Consider the following 21,396-nt stretch of genomic DNA (forward strand, 5'->3'; position numbering starts at 1 on the left):
ATTTCAGATTGTTAGTTATCCCAAAATGGCTCCATACTAGACAGCAGTTTATAAAAGGAAAAAAAGGGGGGGGGGGGGGGTGGGGGGGGGGGGGGGGGGGGGGGGGGGGGGGGGGGGGGGGGGGGGGGGGGGGGAATTGAGATGAAAAGCAAAAAAAATCTAGTACAGTCATTTTTGATCCACAATTAATTTCTACGCGGTCAATTTTATAGCGAGCCGCTGCGATTATATTATGTTCTTTGTATGCTCACAGTGACGGGCTTGTCATGTTCCGGTTTTGTGGGGGTGACGTGATTCGTTCCACAGTTCATTGATTGACAATCGCGAAAGGCCTGATGCCCCGCCTCCCTGTGTATAAATAGAGTTGACATACACTAATGCGAACATAACATATCTGAGACTCGTTCTTGGTTTTAGCAGCTTTCATAATGTAAGTATTGGACTTATATTTTTTCAGTTTTTATATATATGTGTACATATATATAATATCAGACGGTATTTGAAGATTTGAGAGACAAAAATGTGGTTTTTAAAGCGATTTGATTAATTTCTATCGACACTCGAGTGTTTCCCCGGCTATTTAGAACACGTGGGTCACTTATTTCCTCGTTGGTTGTGTCGGAATAAATGGACTATAACAACTTAGGATAACTGAAACCCTAGCTTCTCCGACAGTTCAAATAATGCCTTAAATAAGCAATGTTTCGCGTGTGAGTGCGGGGGTGGATGGTATTGTTTTGTTGTTTTATGTCGAGTAATGTCAAGTTATTTATTTGTGTTTTATTAGCAGTTTTTCCAAAGATAGTAAATATGAGTCATACAGGGCCGACCACTTGTGTATAATATAATACACACATAAGTCAGCTGTTCGCGATTTCATAATCTTGCTTTCATTGATCAATTTCTATTGCGGTTTTTCTTGAAATCTACAACCGAGTGAAATGTATAGCATGTTTTGAGTTGTGTTACGTATGTCGTGGACTAGCTTTACGCGGGATTTTCCACTCTCTCTCTCTCTCTCTCTCTCTCTCTCTCTCTCTCTCTCTCTCTCTCTCTCTCTCTCTCTCTCTCTCTCTCTCTCTCTCTCTCTCTCTCTCTCTCTCTCTCTCTCTCTCTCTCTCTCTCTCTCTCGTGTCCCAGAGAGGCACACCTGTAAGTGACAGGTCTGTCAAAATTTATCATTCACCGAGGCTGACTGTTTTAGGGTCATCATTCGTGTTAACCGACGGGCTTGAAGGGGCCACGTGTTCTGCTAAAATGTGTACATCTCCAGCTTTCTGTCATCAGGAACTTGTCAAACGGCAGATCTGTCAAAACATTGAATGGAGAGTGACTCACTTTGTTCAAAGTCACACACAAAACTGCCCTGTAGTTCCTCACCTGCATTACCTCAGTAATGATCAAAACCTGTAGGTAAAGAACATCGGGAAAACTTTACCTGTTGTAGATATCGGTGACATTTACACAAAAAGATGCACCTGTGTTAAGCCGGGTTTTTTTTTTTTTGTAAATCTTTTTTCTTTAAAATTCTATCCCCGAAAAGCTCAACAGAAGAAGATCAATCATTTTTTGTTTTAATCTTAAGAAGAAAGCACAATTACAAAAACTAATAATAATAAAAAGATATTTTAAAAATTAGGAAGGAAATATATACCACTTCTGTTATTATAAAATTAATCTTTTACTGTTGCTACGTTCATTTCAAATAGACACGCCCATTTCTGTTGGTGGGTATGTCATATTTTTCCGGGATTACAACAGCCTGGGAAATATCTTGATAGCAGTGTGTCTATTTTTTGTAACTGACATCATAACACGTGGACATTTACATAGATGGCATAGAAATGTGATTAGACGCTTATCAGAGTTAGTTTGAAGCCATGCGGCGACGTACCGGTATCGATTAAAGCAGCGGTCGTGTGACTTCAGTGTGAATATACACGTTCGTTCGTTCATTCATTGCTTGTTTCAGTAAATCGATCAATCACTTCGTAAATAGTAACATAATAATCCCGATATAACGCCTTTAAAGGAAACAGAAAGAAGACTACACGGCTTGGTGAATAGGAATATTTAGTTACTATATTTGATTGTTACCAGAAGCGGATCCAGGGGGATGTTCTGAGGGAGGCACTCGCCCCTCAATATGTCCTAATATCCCTAGCGTATAACAAAATTTATAATGAATTTACCGAAAACTGCCCCTGTTTTTTAGTTGCACCTCCTGCCAAGAAAAATCGTGGGTCCGCTCCTGATAACGCTATAATGACAAATGTTTATGCATCGTATGACAATTCTATCACTCTAGATTTTTTTATTATCGTAACTGGAATTCCTAACAAATATTTTTACCGCGCTCTTGGTAATATTCCATTCTGTGTGTTGTGGGAACCGCTTTTACGGTTTGTTTTCAAAAAATCAGCACATCTTTGTTTGACACACCTAAAGTCGGTGTTTTATTTTGTTGCGTCCTTTGGTTGGTCATTAAACTTTCAATCAGTGTACGGCGGTGTTTATATCATTGTCAACCATATATGGACAGTGTCTTCTTCTTTTTTACTGTTATTTCACTGTTACTAATTTGTGTTGGTTTTTCTGTTTTACAGCGGTGAAACCGACGCATCCCAAGCTAAACGGAAAAGTAATATTTACTCTGTTACCGAGATACGGATTACTGGATATTAATTTTACTACTACGACTACGACGACTTTGTACACATCATCATGGTTGCTGTAACGTTCTACCTGGCCGCAGTCACTGTCGGCCTCACTATGGCATACGTCAAATATCTCTATAGACGAAGGTAAGACATTTATTTTACTTGTTTTAATTCCATTTTTAAATATGTATTACCCTTTTATATCTCATTAGGCGCGAGTTTATCCCATGATTAAATACTCTTTTTGCATTCTGTAGTCATATGACCCATTTAATAGATCCCATAAAGGGGAGGAGGGGGTAAAACACGATTTTTCCGAAGGTAGTAATGTTTTAATATTTAGGTAATTAATACGAATAGACACATCGGTTTGTAGTGAAATATATTAATTACTAGCATTTACTATAGCTATTGTATTAAGCACAACACAAATGTAAGCGAATACATTTGAATAATGTAAAGTTTAATAATTAAGTTTTCCTTATTGCACGAATCCATGCATTGCATTGTTGGAGGGGTGGGGGTATTCACCATCTATTTAATGGAACCTTTTCGCATTTATCATCACCAATACGATAATACTTGTTTTAGAAATACTATTTATTACAGATTATTTATACTTTTGCTATTGTTCAACATCAAAATCCAGTTTTAAAATGTCAGTTGTGTTAAATGTTCTTAAAAACAATTCCACCTGTTAAAAGAACGGCCGTTACGCCAGTAAGGGCGACAACTCGAGACAGATAGCTAAAACAATGGTTCGCCTTTATGCCCACAGCATTAAAACAGATATTCGCGTCCGACTACTAGCCTATTATTCCTTCGAGAATTATCGATTTGCTGAAGGGCTGTTAAGTGAAACCTCCATTTTATCAATCTATATATGCTTCTAGAAGAAGAAGAAAAAAAACCCACCAGTGTATCATGACTTTCACAGTTTCTTCTATAAATAATTATTATATGTATACATTTTCCACTGAAAATAATCCTATCCCAGACGAACACTTGTGTCGACTACAAGGATCTTTTAGCGATGGTAAATGAGCGATAAGATAAGACTCGGATCGTCGAGGCAATTGGCCCGGGCCGCGTCTGAGTTTTCCAAAATATCGACGGTAATTAGCTTTACGGTATCTACATCGATCCCCGCGTCCACGTTTAGTCGAGTCTCGTCGGCTACCTTCGTCTTCCACGAGATACAGTCACGGAGAAAGTTTACGTTAAGTCTGTAGTTAATTACCCGGATTTTTTCCTAACCCATTTCCCACATTCAAAATTTAGTAATATATTGATAACATTAAACGCCTCTTGTAAAAAGTATTGACGAAAACGGGTCTGGTATAATATTTGTGACAACAGTATGGAATTTTGTTTTTTAATTTTTGCAGTGTGAAGAAAACAATTCTATAAAACTTGAAAACTTTCCCTTTATACACTGTTGCACACTTTAAAACAGAAGTTCTAATGATAATTTGATCTGCTTTAGATAAAAAAGAAACTGGTGTTTATTTGTGTGTGTTTGGGGATTTTAGCAGGGTGGTCTAGACTGTGGCGAGCGAAGTTTTTATGGTGGAGGGGGTCGAGTCATGCTCCCCTGGAATATATCTTTAAAAAGCTTGAGCAGAGGGGTTTCACTGCATGCATTCCTGAATATGTTAATTACCGTATATGTTTATTATATATGTACATTATTATTAAACAGATTTTTATTTATTATTTTCATTATTTCAGGCGAGAAAATGAGCCTCCGTTAGTCCCGGGAAACCTTCTGCTGGGCAACGGGATCGAGTTCGGCAAGCATGCCGTCCAGTTCCTGCACCGGTGCCAGAAGAAATTTGGCGACATCTTCACGATACGCCTGCTGAATCAACACCTGACGATCGTCGCCGACCCCCACTCGTACGAACAGTTCGCGAAGGAGCGCAAGTTCGACTTCGACCCGATCCAGCGGCAGGTGAATCACAACATCTTCAGCTACGAGCTCGTGGACGCCAGGAAGATGCTGAGCGAGGCCGGCAAGAAAGTGAACGGCCGCTACCTGTACCTGGGCCTCAAGAACTTCTCCGACAACCTCAAGGACGCCTTCCAGCAGGTCACCACCGTCGACGTCAACGGCAACGACGTGAAGACCGTCGGCGACCAGTGGGGGGAGGACGGCCTGCGTAACTTCACCGCCAGGACGCTGTTCTCGGCGCTCTTCTACACCATCTTCGGCCACGGGCCCGCCGCCGAGGAGTTCCACCCGCAGGTGTTCCACAAGAACTTCGACATCTTCCACAAGTACTTCAACTACATGTGGCTAGGCATCGGCGTCAAGTGGTTCCCCAAGGCCCTGGAGGCGCTGCGGGTGCTGTGCCACGTGCCCAACTCCACCGACATGATGAACCGCCGAGGGGTGTCCGACTACATCAAGTTCTCCACCCAGTTCATGAAGGAGAACGCCCAGACAGAGCAGGACATCGTCGGCCACAACCTCGTCTTCCTGCACGTCAACTACAACACGTTCAGGGCAGCCTTCTGGTGCGCCTACTACATCGTCAGCAAGGCAGACACATACACCGCCCTGTCCAAGGAAGTGGGCGACCTGGTCCAGGAGAGACTCAACGACAACGAACCGCTGTGCTTCACCCTCGAGGAGATCGACCACCTTCCAGTTCTAGGTATATAGCATACTCAATAAATCAACATAGTCTATTAATGAGGATAATACATAATAACAGTGATGAAAGTAATAACTTTAATTAACATTACTAATACTACTAATAATAGTAATAATAATAATAATAATATAACGAATTAATAAAATTAATTATGTTTAATAAATAACAATAAATATATATGCAATGCTCCCAAAAATCAATGTAAAGAGTATTAATTATAAGATTTATGATAATCAACAGAGAAGTAGTAGTTATAGCAGTAGTACTAGTAGTAGATGTAGTTGTTGTTGTAGTAGTAGTAGTAGTAGTAGTAGTAGTAGTAATAGTAGTAGTAGTACTTGCCGCAGCAGCAGTAATAGTAGTAGTTTTAATAATGATGTGAATAAATGTTCACATTCCTTAGAATTCAGAAATAATATCTCCTTCCTAAAGTCACTAATAATTACATTTATATTTGATTAATATAGCTATGTTTTCTATAAAATGAAAAGAGAAAGGGATTTTTTAATCATTGCATAAGTTGGCTGATTATTAATATTATGCAGCTAAACATGACACGGGGTGGAATGAAGTTTTGTGCTGGGGAGATTTTGGCATCATTTTAATTAGGAAAACAATTTTTTTTCATTTTAAAGTTAAACGTAATATGGATAAAACAATAAGGAAACATAACATCTACCTGTTGTCTTATCAGCATGCTTGCATTGTGTTGCTAATGAGGTGGTGGCACCTATCATCGCCAACAACACGCCATAAATTAAACATTAAAATTAAATTATGTAATACACGTTTCTGTCTTGGAAGAATGCACATAAGTGGTGATCTTTTTAACTGCTGCGTAGACAGAATAATCCTACTTCCAAATGTCTTTAACCGTGTACCAGCCAGTATACTAGTAATCATAACTTATTATAACTGATGATAGTTTTTAACTTAATACAGTATATAATAATGATAGCATCTATGATGTTTTAAGCTTTATTTCTCGGATGTTACAGTCATAGCATTGATAATAATATTTACTATTTGTCCACCGACAGAGTAATAAGCAGCTGATAATTTTAAAATGATTGTCCAAAAGACAGCATAAACACACCACTATAGATATTTGAAATTCTTTAACAATATTTTAAACTGTTTTTCAGATAGCTAAATACAACTGGCTGTATTTTATATCTGTTTTATAAAAACAATTATAATAATTATAGTGATATTTTTAACAGTAAAATAAAATAATTAAGATATATTTTTATTTGTTTTACTGTGTATAATATACTACTGATCTTTTATGTTTGTTTTGTAATACAATAATAATAAATATTTATACTTTTTTGATAATTCAGACAGTATAATACACAAATGATGTTTTTAACTTTGTTTCATAGTATAATGAAAAAAATATTATATATTGAAATAGTATCATAAACAGTATAATAATATTGTACAATTTATACTTTAAACTTCGTTTCATAGTAGGCCAATGTGTATTTATAAAAGTATATCTAAATATGTTTTACTTTGTTTTACAGACAGTATAATCAAGGAGACGATGCGACTGACGAGCGGGGTGTTCATGGTTCGAGAGATCGTGGAGGACACTGACTTCACCCTTGACAACGGCAAGACATACAGATGTCGTCAAGGAGACAAGGCCGCCATTTACCCGCCTTGCATCCACATGGACCCCGAGATCTTTGAGGACCCTGAGGTGTGTATTGTTTACTACCTATATTAGTTCAGTTTATATAATAATAATAATAATAATAATAATAATAATAATAATAGATGAAGGAGGGATTTGGAAAGATTGAACAAAAAAATTATGTAAGCATTGGTTTTGTGTTGGTTCCAAGACTATATAAGATATATTATGAGAATGAAAAAAGCAAAAGTAAAACGCAGAATAAATTGTTGGATTGCTTTTCAGTTTCTGACTGATTTTTAATAATATCGTTTCTTCTCATGTCAAATTCTGTTTGTCTATACCTCGTTTGTCAATTTGGTTTAGATAATAACTTCGATATTATTCACATCTTTTTGAAACTTTTTTAACTCTCATGTCCACGTTCTTCGAAATAATACTCCTATTTCATTATGCCAACGAAATTGATGATGATAAAGATGATAATGGTAATTAATTTTATTAACATATTATCGCATTATTATTATTATTATTATTATTATAAAATTGTGATTGTTATAAATTCTGTTATATAGTTTGTCTTGAAGTATCGATTTACAAAAAAAGAAAGTTAGTTTGCATGTTTGTGTGTGAAATATGTTTAGGTAAAATAATTTCTGTTTGCAAACAGCCTCGATTGTTTAATTAAAGTAACAAAACGGATATTGGCTAAAAGCGGAAGTGTCACGTCTGCGGAATCACATTTTCTGTTGTTGCACGTGACTGAACCTCGGTTTGATTACCCACAAGGAAGGGGAAAAGATTACAAACGCGGGCAAAAGTCACGTCTGTTACATGAATGGCCAGTGCATGTCGATACTAAAGAAACAGGGCCGATAGCTGCGTCTGTAAATATGATTTAGCAAACTGTGTGGCTCGTTGGCACGAAAAAAAAAGTTTATTGGTGAAGGTGTTCTATACACAATTAAAGGTCCACTGTGTGCTTTTAGCCTGGCGGAATGTTCTTCGCGCAATCTCGTAAATGAAAGTTCGGGGGGAATCTAGTGTAACGTACGAAGCATTGATCACGGCAGGCTACAGAAGGGGGGTTTTGTTTAAAAGTTCACTAAATGTTCTTTTCTGACAAAACATTGGCCGCGTTTAAGGAAAACACTGTGTTGCCGGTTGACTTGTGTACATGTAGAGTTAATTCACTCACTCATATTGTCTTCTTCTTTTTTTTCCCTTCTCGAATAGGTCTTTAAGTACGATCGTTTTGTTGACGCCAAATTCTACAAAAATGGAAAGGAACTGAAGAACCCCCTGATCGCCTTTGGGTCACTGTGTCCCGGGAAGCGCTACGCGATGCTCCAAACAAAATGGTTCCTCATGAACTTGGTCAATAGTTTCGATATTGAACTTTTACCGGGAGAGGAAACGACGCCCGACACCAGTTTTTATGGACACGAGATTTTACCGCCGCGACGCGATGTGAACGTCAAGTACAGGTTAAAGGACAACTTCCACGAACTGGAGTTTTTGCCTCGACGGAGCCATGTGGCTTAATCAGCAGAAAAAACCCCAAAACAAAAACAACTTACACAGAAAGTGTAAAAACAAACAAACTGTGGAAGCAGACGACTTTTGAACTGTGTGCACGAGCAGAGCTATACATGCATTTGTGTATTATAGGCCTAATTTATTGACTGCTTCAAGTATTTTTTCATCATTACAAAAAATGAAACGAGAGTTGCTATATCCTGAGAATCTCCTAAAAACAAAAAACAACAACAACAACAAAGAAGTCTACCGACTTGCTGATCTGGAGTGCGTGTCCAGGACGGACATGCTTGCACCTTGTAGTGGATATGAGCATCATGGGTCAGAGACTTGACTGAGAGGTGGTGGCCCGGTCCTGCTGTGGAGATGGGCGGGGATCTCAAGAGTCCCTTCGAGAAGAGAGACGAGTTACCGGATTGGTTGGTTGGTTGTCTCGCCGAAGTCACGTGCATTTTGACGATGTTTCTTAGTGCTTGTTTCAAAACAAACAAAAAACTTTAAAACAATTTTGGAGCTGTGACTTTTTTTCTCTCTTTTTTTCTTGTTTTTTTTTTTTTTAATGTGTAAATTATACACGCGTTTGACTTTGCTGCTCTCAATTTTACGGGTATATGTGCAAGTTGTGTGATTTCTGTGGGGAAAAACAAAACTGAATGAGAGACCAAAGAAGGTTGAATACATCCCGCCTAGTAAGCGGAAATACGTCACATGGTGCCGCAGCACCGGACTTAATGATGTGTGACGTCAGATTCACATTTGCCGACATTTTACTGACACTGTCATGTGTAGATTGCATTTATTTTGTCGGAGTGTTGTGATCGAGTCGCTGGAAGGACGAGAAACTTACGAAAGAGGTCGTCTAGTCATGGGGGGAAATGAAATGACGTTAAAGGGTAAAGGTCAAATGCTAGCGATAGGTCGAATATCAAAGTCCCCTAAGAATGTTACCAATATATTTATGTAGATATTTGTCTTACAGTGAATAAAACAAACTGGCATTGTTCTACATTTCGAAACATCCAAAATAGAATTCGTCCAAATGTTTTTGTTTTTAAAAATTATTTTTACGTACAGTAGTAATCATTATATTAACATTTTCATCTCATATTTTATGTCATAGGTTTTTGTGTTTTTTTCTTGTTTTTTTCTTGGGTTTTTTTTATAATTTTTATTTTTAATTTCCTGATTTGTTTTCCTTTCTTTTTCCCCCTTTTTTTAAATCTTTTACCTTTTTTTTTCCATTTTCGTTTTTTTCTTTTCTTCCCGAACACATAAATCTCTTTTTAACATATGTATCCGGGTTTTTTATAATTTATGACAATTTGTGAATACATTATATTTATGATACATTCGTGACTGTATTAGGTAATGAATTGCTTTCTGTAGTGAATGGCTGTGAATGTTTTTCAGGTGTTTGTGTGTCTGTCTTAGGAGCATATCATTAGAAGTATTGCCAAAGTTTGTCATAATCATTTGTACAATTCTTTCAACACGTAATTTATTTTGTATGTACATATAATAATGAATGTTATTTATATCATATCACCTTATCCTGTATGTATTTGGTGCTGAAACAATAAATATTTACATAAATAAGTTGTCTTGTTTTCGTATTTAGATATTTGTGGGCCAATTCGGGGCGGGGAGGGGGGGGGGGGGGGTAACCCACACTATGTGTATGTATTGGGGGAGGGGGCATGGCTAATGCTCTCTCTCTCTCTCTCTCTCTCTCTCTCTCTCTCTCTCTCTCTCTCTCTCTCTCTCTCTCTCTCTCTCTCTCTCTCTCTCTCTCTCTCGTTCTCTTGTGGGGACTATTAGTATACTGAATATTTGAATAAGACTAACAAAAGGTTGGAACAGTTATTCATGGGAGTCTATCTATTCCAAATATCTTCGGGAATATAAAAACAATACAATTGCTCAATGTTTCCATCTATATTATGCTAGAAGTTCATATATATGAAGACAATTTGTGACTATATTATTTTGTACATAGGAAAAGTTGCATTACGTAATAATTCAAATGATTGCTTCATGATTTTCTATACCGGCCTCGGTGGCGTCGTGGCAGGCCATCGGTCTACAGGCTGGTAGGTACTGGGTTTGGATCCCAGTCGAGGCATGGGATTTTTAATCCAGATTCCGACTCCAAACCCTGAGTGAGTGCTCCGCAAGGCTCAATGGGTAGGTGTAAACCACTTGCACCGACCAGTGATCCATAACTGGTTCAATAAATTCCATGGTTTGTGCTATCCTGCCTGTGGGAAGCGCAAATAAAAGATCCCTTGCTGCCTGTCGTAAAAAAGAGTAGCCTATGTGGCGACAGCGGGTTTCCTCTAAAAAGAAACAGTGTCAGAATGACCATATGTTTGACGTCCAATAGCCGATAATAAGATAAAAAATCAATGTGCTCTAGTGGCGTCGTTAAATAAAACACACTTTACTTTACTTTTTCATGATTTTCTTGACCCTTATTGGTTCATGTTTTAACATCACTTTTCTGACATTGTATTGGCTCCAACTGGATTTTACTTTCCAAATATATCCGTATATATTCCCAGAGCGGGTGGGGATACAAGTTAAACGTTTGTTTGTTTAACGACACCGCTAGAGCACACTGATTTATTAATCATCTGCTGTCAGACATTTGGTAATTCTGACATATTCTTAGAGAGGAAACCCGCTACATTTCTCCATTAGTAGGGATATTTTATATGCACCATCCTACAGACAGTATAGTACACAATACGGCCTTTGACATACCAGTCGTAGTGTACTGGTTGGAATGATAAATAGCCTAATGGGCCCACAGACGGGGATTGAACTTAGACCGGCCGCGCATCAGGGGAGCGCTTTATTACTGGGCTACGTCCCGCCACGAGGTGTGGATAAAAATCTAGGATTTATTTTACTTTCGCCTTAAGGATGTATCCATAATTTGTCATTAAATAGAGAATACTGTATCAGACTCCGTTAAAAGCGTATCTAACGAGCGAAAGCGAATTTGGTACGTTTTTAGATAACGAGTTGTAAGATAAATGGTATAGAATGGACACAAAATGTAGTATTTTGTTTCTTACATCTCAAAAACCTTCTTTTTTTAAATCCATCTAAAACTTAGTTACAACTCTTGTGCTAGCAATTACCTTATACGTCACAGAGCAATCAGTTTCAATTTAACGTGGACGTCACATAGTAATCAATTATGTTGTGCTTATTTCATTGGACTTTGGCGTCCTGGTCATCATCGTTGAGCAACCAGTCGTATCTCTTTAAATCGGCAACAAATATGTCTGTTATGTCGTGTGATTTCATAAATAGTCCATGGCAACTCACGTTTTAAAGGTGCTGACCACAGTTGTTAACAGTGTAAAATAAGTTAAGTTTATTATAACTCGTTAAATTACTCATTGCTTACAACTTCTTGTATAATTTGTAAATTTTGCGCAAATCTAATGTGTTTATGATCGTCTTGGTACTTCAAATGAATTTTATCTGGGGAAAAAATAAAATAAAAATAAAGACAATAACAATAACAACAAAAACAACAAACAAAACCCCAAAACTAACGTACCACTGGAACTAGGGTCAGAGACTTTCAAATTTTAAACAAAAAGCAGTACAACTAGGTTTTGTTCTTAAATAAAATCTTGAAGCGATTTGTACACGTTATTCGTATTTGTTTTTGTGTTTTAATTCACAGTCCCCTCTTACCAACCGTATAATTAATGCTCACGAGTATGTTTTGATTTCTGAATCAAACTCGCCTTCGTCCATAGACGCAAGGGACAACACTTTATTTTGGGATGGCGATCGAGAGAAAACTGCCCTGAAAGTTTTAGATGGCTCTGATTTCAGTATAAGCAGTGTACGGTGCACAATGGAACTCATAGAGAAACCGATCACATACAGTGAACAAACAAAACAAACGCGAATATTAATTAATTTAGTTTTCTTCAATTTAATTTTCATTATTCAGTTTGAATCTCACTAATTTTTTTGTGTCTATTAAAGTTATTAATAACTTGTGAATATTTTAGGTCCATATTGACAGTCTATTTGCCGAATTAACTTTATCGTAATTTTTTTTATATATATCCAGTAAAAAAAATATTCGCGCTTCTTGAATTGTTCAGTATACACCCCCTTAAAACATATGCCATTAAACAAGGGGAGTGAATTATATCAATAAGTAGAGCGTTTGCCTGGGGTGCTTGGGTTAAAGGTTTGAACCTCCTCGGTAAACACATTTGTTGTTTTTTCCCTGTCTCAACCAGTACTCCACGACTAGCATATCAAAGGCCTGGGTATGTGCTGTCTCGTCTTTGGTAAAGTGTATACAAACATCACTTCACTGCTAAAAGACAAAAATGTAGCTGTTTCCCTCTGATGATTGTGTGCCTGAATTACCAAATGTCTATAGCCGTGTGATCCACTCTCTCACACATCTATTAATTTCCATGAAACAGATTCTTGCTATACAAAATAATTTGTTTACATTGTAAAGCCAAACATACACCTCACAATATAAATGTGTTTTCGAGCCTTGTGGAAAAGGCCCGTATATTATAAATGTATGCAGTGTATCACATGGTTTGTATTGATATACAACAATGCCATATAAAAATAGCTCAAATATTTGCATACTTCCATCAATGACTATTTATGTTTAGTTGTGGACTTAAATTTGTTTATCAACTTAACGTGGAAGGTGTCTACCGGTGTAAAAGTAGGTCAAAATTTGTATGTTATTTCATTTAGAAACAATAAACTCATCTATAGACAAATAAATATTTAGAAACCTTTTTTATGATATGAGAAATAATTAAAACAGTAATTACTTTTATGTTATTTATTTATCGTTTATTATTATTATTATTATTATTATTATCTTTTTTATTATTATTATTATTATTAAATGTTTATTTAGTACTTCTGAGGGGTCAGTAAATAAGATGTCACCAACGATACTTTGATATTACAAAATAAATGTTTGCTTGTCAACAAATGTTGATTATGTACTATAAATTAACTGGACGACGTAATTACAACATATATTATTTAATGTTAAATTTGTTCTTGTTCTAGTTTTATCATTTTATACAACTAACTGAAGAAAATAAAGCAATAATATAATTATGTGGTTCGTAAAAGAGGTAAAATATGAATACTAAAAATTATTATTTTACTTTTATCAAAAACATCGTTGAGAACAAATGTTCCTCATATAATTATTAATATTCATGAATATTATCTGATATAGTTTCTTGTATTTTGCTTTGAATGTTAACACTTTCAAATAACTGAGCTTGTACTACTTGCCAATGTTCTTTAATGCCGAGTTTTATCAATTGTCAACAAATGTATTATATCCGTATATTACTATTAGAATTTATACAAATGTAATATGTATAATATATCAAATATAATAATAGTCAAAATAATCTGATATATTTTAAAGTAATTAAATTAGCTAAATAAGGTTATTGTATTTAAAAAAAAAAAAACCCGATATACTCCATTTACATATATAAAACAAGGTGTTGGGCATCAATTTATTTCAGTTAACGTTGTTAAACAAAACACTTTTGAAGTTACAGGCACCGATTTATTTAGTTTTTAGCCAGTTCGGTCTGTTGCAAATTATGTCTAGTGTAAATAGAACAAGGCATATTAAAAACAAATATTGTCTCCTTTTCGGGCAAGTTTTCGACACATGCACCATCTTGTAGTCTGAAATCGCTTTCACGGTGGAGTGCCTGAACGATAATTGAATAGGGGCGCGTAAAGATAGTACCCTGTCTACCTTATCTGTTGGTGTGATTATTCCCGGAACATACTCGTTACTTAGTAACATTAAAGAAAGAAAGAAAGAAAGAAAGAAATGTTTTATTTAACGACGCACTCAACACATTTTATTTACGGTTATATGGCGTCAGACATATGGCTAAGGACCACACAGATTTTGAGAGCAAACCCGCTGTCGCCACTATATGGGCTACTCTTTCCGATTAGCTGCAAGGGATCTTTTATTTGCGCTTCCCACAGGCAGGATAGCACAAACCATGGCCTTTGTTGAACCAGTTATGGATCACTGGTCGGTGCAAGGGGTTTACACCTACCCATTGAGCCTTGCGGAGCACTCACTCAGGGTTTGGAGTCGGTATCTGGATTAAAAATCCCATGCCTCGACTGGGATCCGAACCCAGTACCTACCAGCCTGTAGACCGATGGCCTAACCACGACGCCACTGAGGCCGGTTTGTAACATTAACGTGGTTAAAGGGGTTTTTTTCTCATGGGAAGTATTTCTGGTGACATGCTGGCAACAATTGTAGTAGAAAGATTTATCGCTGTCTAATTATAATTTAATATGTTCTAGGGATGAAGTTCAATTATTTATGTATTTTGAATATACTCGATGGAAGTGTCTAGTCAGTAGATACTTTTAGAACATAATGATATTTGATGATATTAGCTTTGTGGTAAATACAATGAAGTTGATATTAGTTTGTTACTGTTGTACTGTATCATTATTATCATAATAATTATCAGTGTTATAAGTATTATTATTTCTCTATATCATTTTTTGTACTTTTCTTGTTCCTGGTTTTGTTTCTGTTTTTGTTTTGTTTTTTTCTTTTTCTTTTAAATCTTCTTTTTCAATTTGTTCCCTTCAACAATAATTAATTATTGCGTTGGGTGGATATTCCAAATGTAAATTTTTTGTTGTTTAGTTTTTCGATCATAATACTGCAATATTACAGTTACGGCCCTCAATAATACTTTTGTAAGGAGGACAGCTTAATTTCATAAACGGGTATCACGATTTTTTCAATTAGTTATTTTATCTCTCTCTCTATCTCTCTGTCTCTCTGTCTCTCTCTCTTTCTCTCTCTCTCTCTCTCTCTCTCTCTCTCTCTCTCTCTCTCTCTCTCTCTCTCTCTCTCTCTCTCTCTCTCTCTCTCTCTCTCTCTCTCTCTCTCTCTCTCTCTCTCTCTCTCTCTCTCTCTCTGTTGTTGTCAAACGAAATTACCAGTATTGGTTTTGTTCATAGAAGCGTCAAGTTTCCGTCGTCTGTAGATCGTGCATGATCTAAAACAACCGGTTTCAGAAAAACCTTCAAATTTGTCTGATAATGTGTGTGTTGCTGGTAATTATAGAGCTGATAAATTCACCTGTGAGTTGTGATCTAGACAATAGACTGGGAGTTGACTTAACATTCAGACTCGGCGGAGGGTCGGTCGGCTCGCAGTGTTAAATTCACGTTCGGGGATACTCGGTGAAAGACTGGTATTTGCCGATATGTAGTATGGGGCTGAAGTTATCGCGCCAACACACGGCGCGCCGATCTGCCCACGTGCTTCTAAGCGTAGCATGTCAAGATTTCAACAATTACTCTACAAAAAAGTGACTAAATACTGACGAGAAACAATTGATTCAGCTCAGACAAAATTTGCCTTCAATATCACGCATTAGTGAAGCGCAGCAAAAGAGTCAGTTTCAGTTTGGCCTACGCGAGATTTAGAAGGCTGGTTGCCTGGCGATGGGCAGGTTAACATTGTTTTTGACATAGTGTGCAATTTCGAAGACAAAGGGTGAATGATTTATGAACTGTAGGTTCCTTTCAGTTAGAGAAAAGGGGATTTCATGCCAAAGACGCGCGAGAGCGAAATGGGGAGAAAAACACGACTACTAAGTGGCATAACTGATATTACTTTGACAAAATAAATATTCTTTTCCGTTCATTACACTTTAATAATCAGATTGAACATGAAAATACTTGGAATGTTTACCCAAAGTTTAGCATAGCGACGGTTGATTTATCTTGTATATAATAGTTTAAGAAATCATGTTTTGTTCAAATGAATATATGTAATTAGAAAATAAACAAATATTTAAATAAATTTTATAATCTGAAAATAAATTATAAATATATAAAAACAGTAATAAATACAAATATAGTAGTAATAGGATTAGTAGTAGGAGCAAGAGGAGTAGGAGTAAAATCATTGTTGTTATTATTGTTGTTCAAAGCGTTTCTCTCTCTCTCTCTCTCTCTCTCTCTCTCTCTCTCTCTCTCTCTCTCTCTCTCTCTCTCTCTCTCTCTCTCTCTCTCTCTCTCTTCTTTTTTGCCGCATACTCTTAAGAACAAAACCCAAACCCTAGCATATTTCATAATAATTCATAATCTATAATAATAATAATGCACAAAGTTTTGTTGTTTACATTTTAAACAAAGCTGTTGACTGTTAAACCAAACAAGTGTGTCTAGAGTTCTAGAAGAAAAAAAAAACATTAATATTTTGCCACACAGGCGGCTACTAAAACCAATCAACACTCGGGGTCCTATTGGGCTATTTCTCGTTCCAGCCAGTGTTCAACGACTGGTATATCCAAGGCCGTTGTATGTGCATTCCTGTCCGTGGCTACTAATGACAAAAATTACCAAACGTTTGACATCTAATAGCAGATGATTGATAAATCAATGCGCTCTGGTGGTGTCGTTAAACAAATTAACCTTTAACTTTTTCAGTCAGGGTCGTTTACATCCCTTTCTGGTAATGAAAAAATATAGTGGGTTTTTTTCTGAAGACTACGAGCCAAAATGACCAAATGTTTGACATCGAATAACCGATCACTAATATATTATCGTGCTCTAGTAGTGTTGTTAAACAAAACAAAACAAGCTTTTATTTTAACTGAAAAACTGATATAAAAGTTCGTATGCTATTCTGTCTGTGAGAAAGTGCATATAAAAAAGATCTTGTTGTTAATGGAAAACAAACTAGCTGTTTTCATTTGATGATTATGTGTAACAATTATCAAATGTTTGACATCCAATAGCCCATTATTAATAGGCCAGTGTGCTCTAGTCGTGTCGATAAACAAAACTAACTGAAGAAGTGTCTATGGTCGTACTTAGCTTAAACTAGCTTGGCAGAGGGGACAAGGCAGTAAAAAGTGCCCATACACAGAAAGAGAAGGTACCCTTTGTATAAACATTTTGTATTTCTCCAGTTAAACAAAAACTGGCACGGTTCAGGGCTGCGGATCACTGTCAATGCGATGGCCCGGGGGTGGGGGGGGGGGGGGGGGGGGGAATGGCACCTAAATTTGAGGGCCAGAAGAGCCCTAACCTGGTAATGGTGTTCAGTGACATGATTCACTGAAAAATGTTTTGAATGACAAATGTGTTCAAATACGGCATTTTCCGGGCATCTGAGCACATTGAGAGGGAATTGGCCTCCCGCACCTAACCCCATTCTGCGGTCCATGGGCTTCTAAAAAAAGGGCCTCTTGCCTTCCTTCTTCCCTTGCCGCTAGGGGGCGTGACGTAGCTCAGTGGTAAAGCGCTCGTTTGATGCGCTGTCGGTCTGGGGACGATCCCCGTCAATGGGCCCATTGGGCTATTTCTCGTTTCAGCCAGTGCACCACGACTGGTATATCAAAGGCCGTGGTATGTGCTATCCTGTCTGTGGGGGTGGTGCATACAAAAGATCCCTTGCTACTGATAGAAAATTGCAGCGGGTTTCCTCGCTGAGACTATATGTCAAAATTACCAAATGTTTGACATCCAATAGGCGATGATTAATAAATCAATATGATCTAGTGGTGTCGTCAAACGACCCTACTTTCTCAACATAGCCGACATTCATGCCAGGTTTGAATGGTGCCACAGTGTATACCAGACTACTACAAACCGAAATAAGACCGTCGATGTTAGTACACATAGGCTAATGATATATTTGCAGGTGTCTTCACACCAATCCAATTCCCATTGCCGATATTGTTAACTGAAACTGATACAGGATTTTGTAAAGAGGATGGGCGTCTTGATAATTCTAAAACGGGCCATTTGAGTTTGTCGAGGGCATATAAGCCGAGTTTTCAAAGGGAACAAGATCTGTAGGAGATCCTGCCCCGGAACCACCCACTGGCTAAGTCAGAGGCTGGATCCGTGGTAGGCGTGCCTGAACCTTTATTGGATATAGGCACGTAAATAGAGTTCCCATTCCCATTCTGTAGGAGGTGTCGGAGGCATGATATCTGGAAAGGTTTAAAATAAAAAAGCTCAGAGCAGCGTTTTTATAGCACATTTAGTTCTGTATATTGTGGATGATGAATTTTGTTTTAAAAGACATTAAAAAGGGTACTTTAAACGGGTGGGGGTCACGGGACCCCTTTGAGTTTGCATCGCCCTGTTTGTTTCCTGGCCTACGCAACAACAACAACAACACCCTACTAGTGATCAGCCAGCCGTAGAAACATCGAGTGCCTCTCATCTGAGAACCTTTCCTCTTCGCAAGATCTACTTCGGACTTTTAACCATTTCGGCACTTCCCCAATAAAACGAATGTCTAAATCTAGTTTCAAATACTTTTGATTGGAAGTCAATCTAAACTACTGAAATTCTCCTGCAAACCGCTTGGCACAGGAGTCAATTTTCTGAAACTACTTAAAACGATTTTTTAATGCAAATTTCATATACAGTTGAATCAAGTTGGCTCGAACCCCATCGGTGCTCGAGAAAGAAAGAAAGAAGTGTTTTATTTAACGACGCACTCAACACATTTTATTTACGGTTATATGGCGTCAGACATATGGTTAAGGACCACACACATTTTTTTTAGAGGAAACCCGCTGTCGCCACATAGGCTACTCTTTTTTACGACAGGCAGCAAGGGATCTTTTATTTGCACTCCCCACAGGCAGGATAGCACAAACCATGGCCTTTGTTGAACCAGTTATGGATCACTGGTCGGTGCAAGTGGTTTACACCTACCCATTGAGCCTTGCGGAGCACTCACTCAGGGTTTGGAGTCGGTATCTGGATTAAAAATCCCATGCCTCGACTGGGATCCGAACCCAGTACCTACCAGCCTGTAGACCGATGGCCTGCCACGACGCCACCGAGGCCGGTGTGCTCGAGAAAGTGTTGACCTATCGAGTAATTCGACCGAACCATTCGGTCAACATCGGATATTTCCGTGACATCAGTTAGAAAGTTGAATTAAATACATATTATTTTGGTACTTTAAAGTTATCACCCTCTTCTGCCCTGCCATAAGGAAAGGCTTATGTAGTTTTATGTGTGTTGTATTTTGTATATGTTTGATTGTCTGTATGTCTGTCTGAATTGGATGTGAACATGTTAATACTGTTTGAATTTGGACATCTTGACAGCTAAGATGTGCTGACGCATTCATTATATCAATTTTAACTGAAAAAAGTCAACATTAGCTCTAAATATACTTCCTGAAGAATCCTTTTGAAAAGTTCCACCATCCGCTCCGTGACGAGCTTATTAAAGACAATAGTAACGTAATATATGTTGGAAACTGCATGTAAAAGATCTCTTGCTGTTATGTAACTATAAATGTTTGTTTTGTTTAACGACACAACTGGAGCACATTGATTAATTAATCATCGGCTATTGGATGTCAAACACGTAGTAATCAGAGGAAACCCGCTAAATTTTCCCTAATGCAGCAAGGAATCTTTTATATTCACGTTCCCACAAACAGGAAAGCACATACACAGCCTTTATCCAGTTGTGGTTCACTGTTTGGAACGAGAAAAAAATAATCAGCTGCATGGATCCACTGAGGTGGTTCGATTCTGCGACGCAAGCACCCCAAGCGAGCACTCAACTAACTGAGCTAAATCCCGCCCTTATGTAACTATATGACGGAAGCTTGTTTCCTCAGTCATACTTTCCCATGTGTACCATTTCCACGAAATCAGTGGTAAAGCGCTCTCTTGGTGCGCCATCGGTCTAGGATAAATCTTCGTCGGTGGGCCCATTGGGTTATTTCTCGTTATAACCAATGCTCCACAACTGGGGTAACAAAGGCCGTCGTATTTACTATCCTGTTTATAGGATGGTGCATAACTGGGGCGTAGCCACAGAGGAAAAACACGCCGAGGAAAACCCAGACCTGTAAAATAAATATCAGTATCACGGGAAAAATAAAATAAATCTGGGGAAATTCCAGACGAGGCAAGCGCCTGGTCTGCCTCATGCTGGCTACGCCATTGCGTAATATAACAGATGCCTTGTTGCTAACTGAAAATAGTAGCTTATGTCGTGACGTGACGACAGCGGGTTTCCTCTCTCATTATAAGTTTGGTCCATATGTCTGAGTATGACGCCATATAACCGTAAATAAAAATGTGTTGAGTGCGTCATTAAATAAAATTATTTCTTCCTTCCTTTCAATCCAGGTTTTAGTTCAGTCGGTGGAATTCTCGCCTAAGGTACCTGGGTCGGAGGGCCCATTGGGTTTATTCCCGTTCTAACCTGTAACTAACGACTGGTATATCAAGAGGCCGTAGTATGGCATTGTGTTATCCTGTCTCTGGAGGTAAAGTACACAAAAAATATGCCTTGATGCTAATGGGAAAAATATAGCGTATTTTCTCTAAGACTATATGTCAGAATTATCCAGTGTTTTACATCCAATAGTCGATGGTTAATAAATCAGTATATTCTAGTCGTGTCGTTAAACAAAACAAATTTGAAAACCTTTTTTAACGATTCATTTTTGCAATATTAAGTATTTTATAGACGGTGCTTACTAGTATATTGACTGAAAGACTGCACATGTTCGCAAGGAACTTTGATTTCGTTGTTATACCCTATTGGGCATATAACGTTCTAAATAACTTCGTAATGCGTTTAATTTATATGTTCTAAATAACTTCGTTCTTCGTTTAATTCTCCACTCCTGGTTTCAACTGAATTTTTTATTTGATTTTTTGTTTTGTTTAATCAGTCATTATGTTAAATCAGTCATTATGTTCATGTCAAATATTGAAATGAAGCAAAAACAATTTGATTACATACACGTGTTTATGCCTTTGATACCTGATATGAATCAGTAGCAAGATTC

At 37.5% G+C, this 21,396-nt stretch overlaps 1 protein-coding gene across 1 annotated transcript; it reads left to right on the plus strand.

Moving 5' to 3' along the window:
- The first annotated feature begins 379 nt into the window (after positions 1–379).
- LOC121367920 (cytochrome P450 7A1-like) lies at positions 380–9,097 on the plus strand. The gene is made up of 5 exons (XM_041492374.1): positions 380–430; positions 2,607–2,804; positions 4,392–5,320; positions 6,850–7,028; positions 8,199–9,097. The coding sequence occupies exons 2-5, from the start codon at positions 2,725–2,727 to the stop codon at positions 8,505–8,507; spliced, it is 1,497 nt and encodes a 498-aa protein (XP_041348308.1). The 5' UTR covers positions 380–430; positions 2,607–2,724; the 3' UTR covers positions 8,508–9,097.
- Positions 9,098–21,396: the final 12,299 nt, after the last annotated feature.

This window comes from Gigantopelta aegis, chromosome 3 (assembly GCF_016097555.1).
Source record: "Gigantopelta aegis isolate Gae_Host chromosome 3, Gae_host_genome, whole genome shotgun sequence".
Classification (NCBI taxonomy): Eukaryota; Metazoa; Mollusca; class Gastropoda; order Neomphalida; family Peltospiridae; genus Gigantopelta; species Gigantopelta aegis.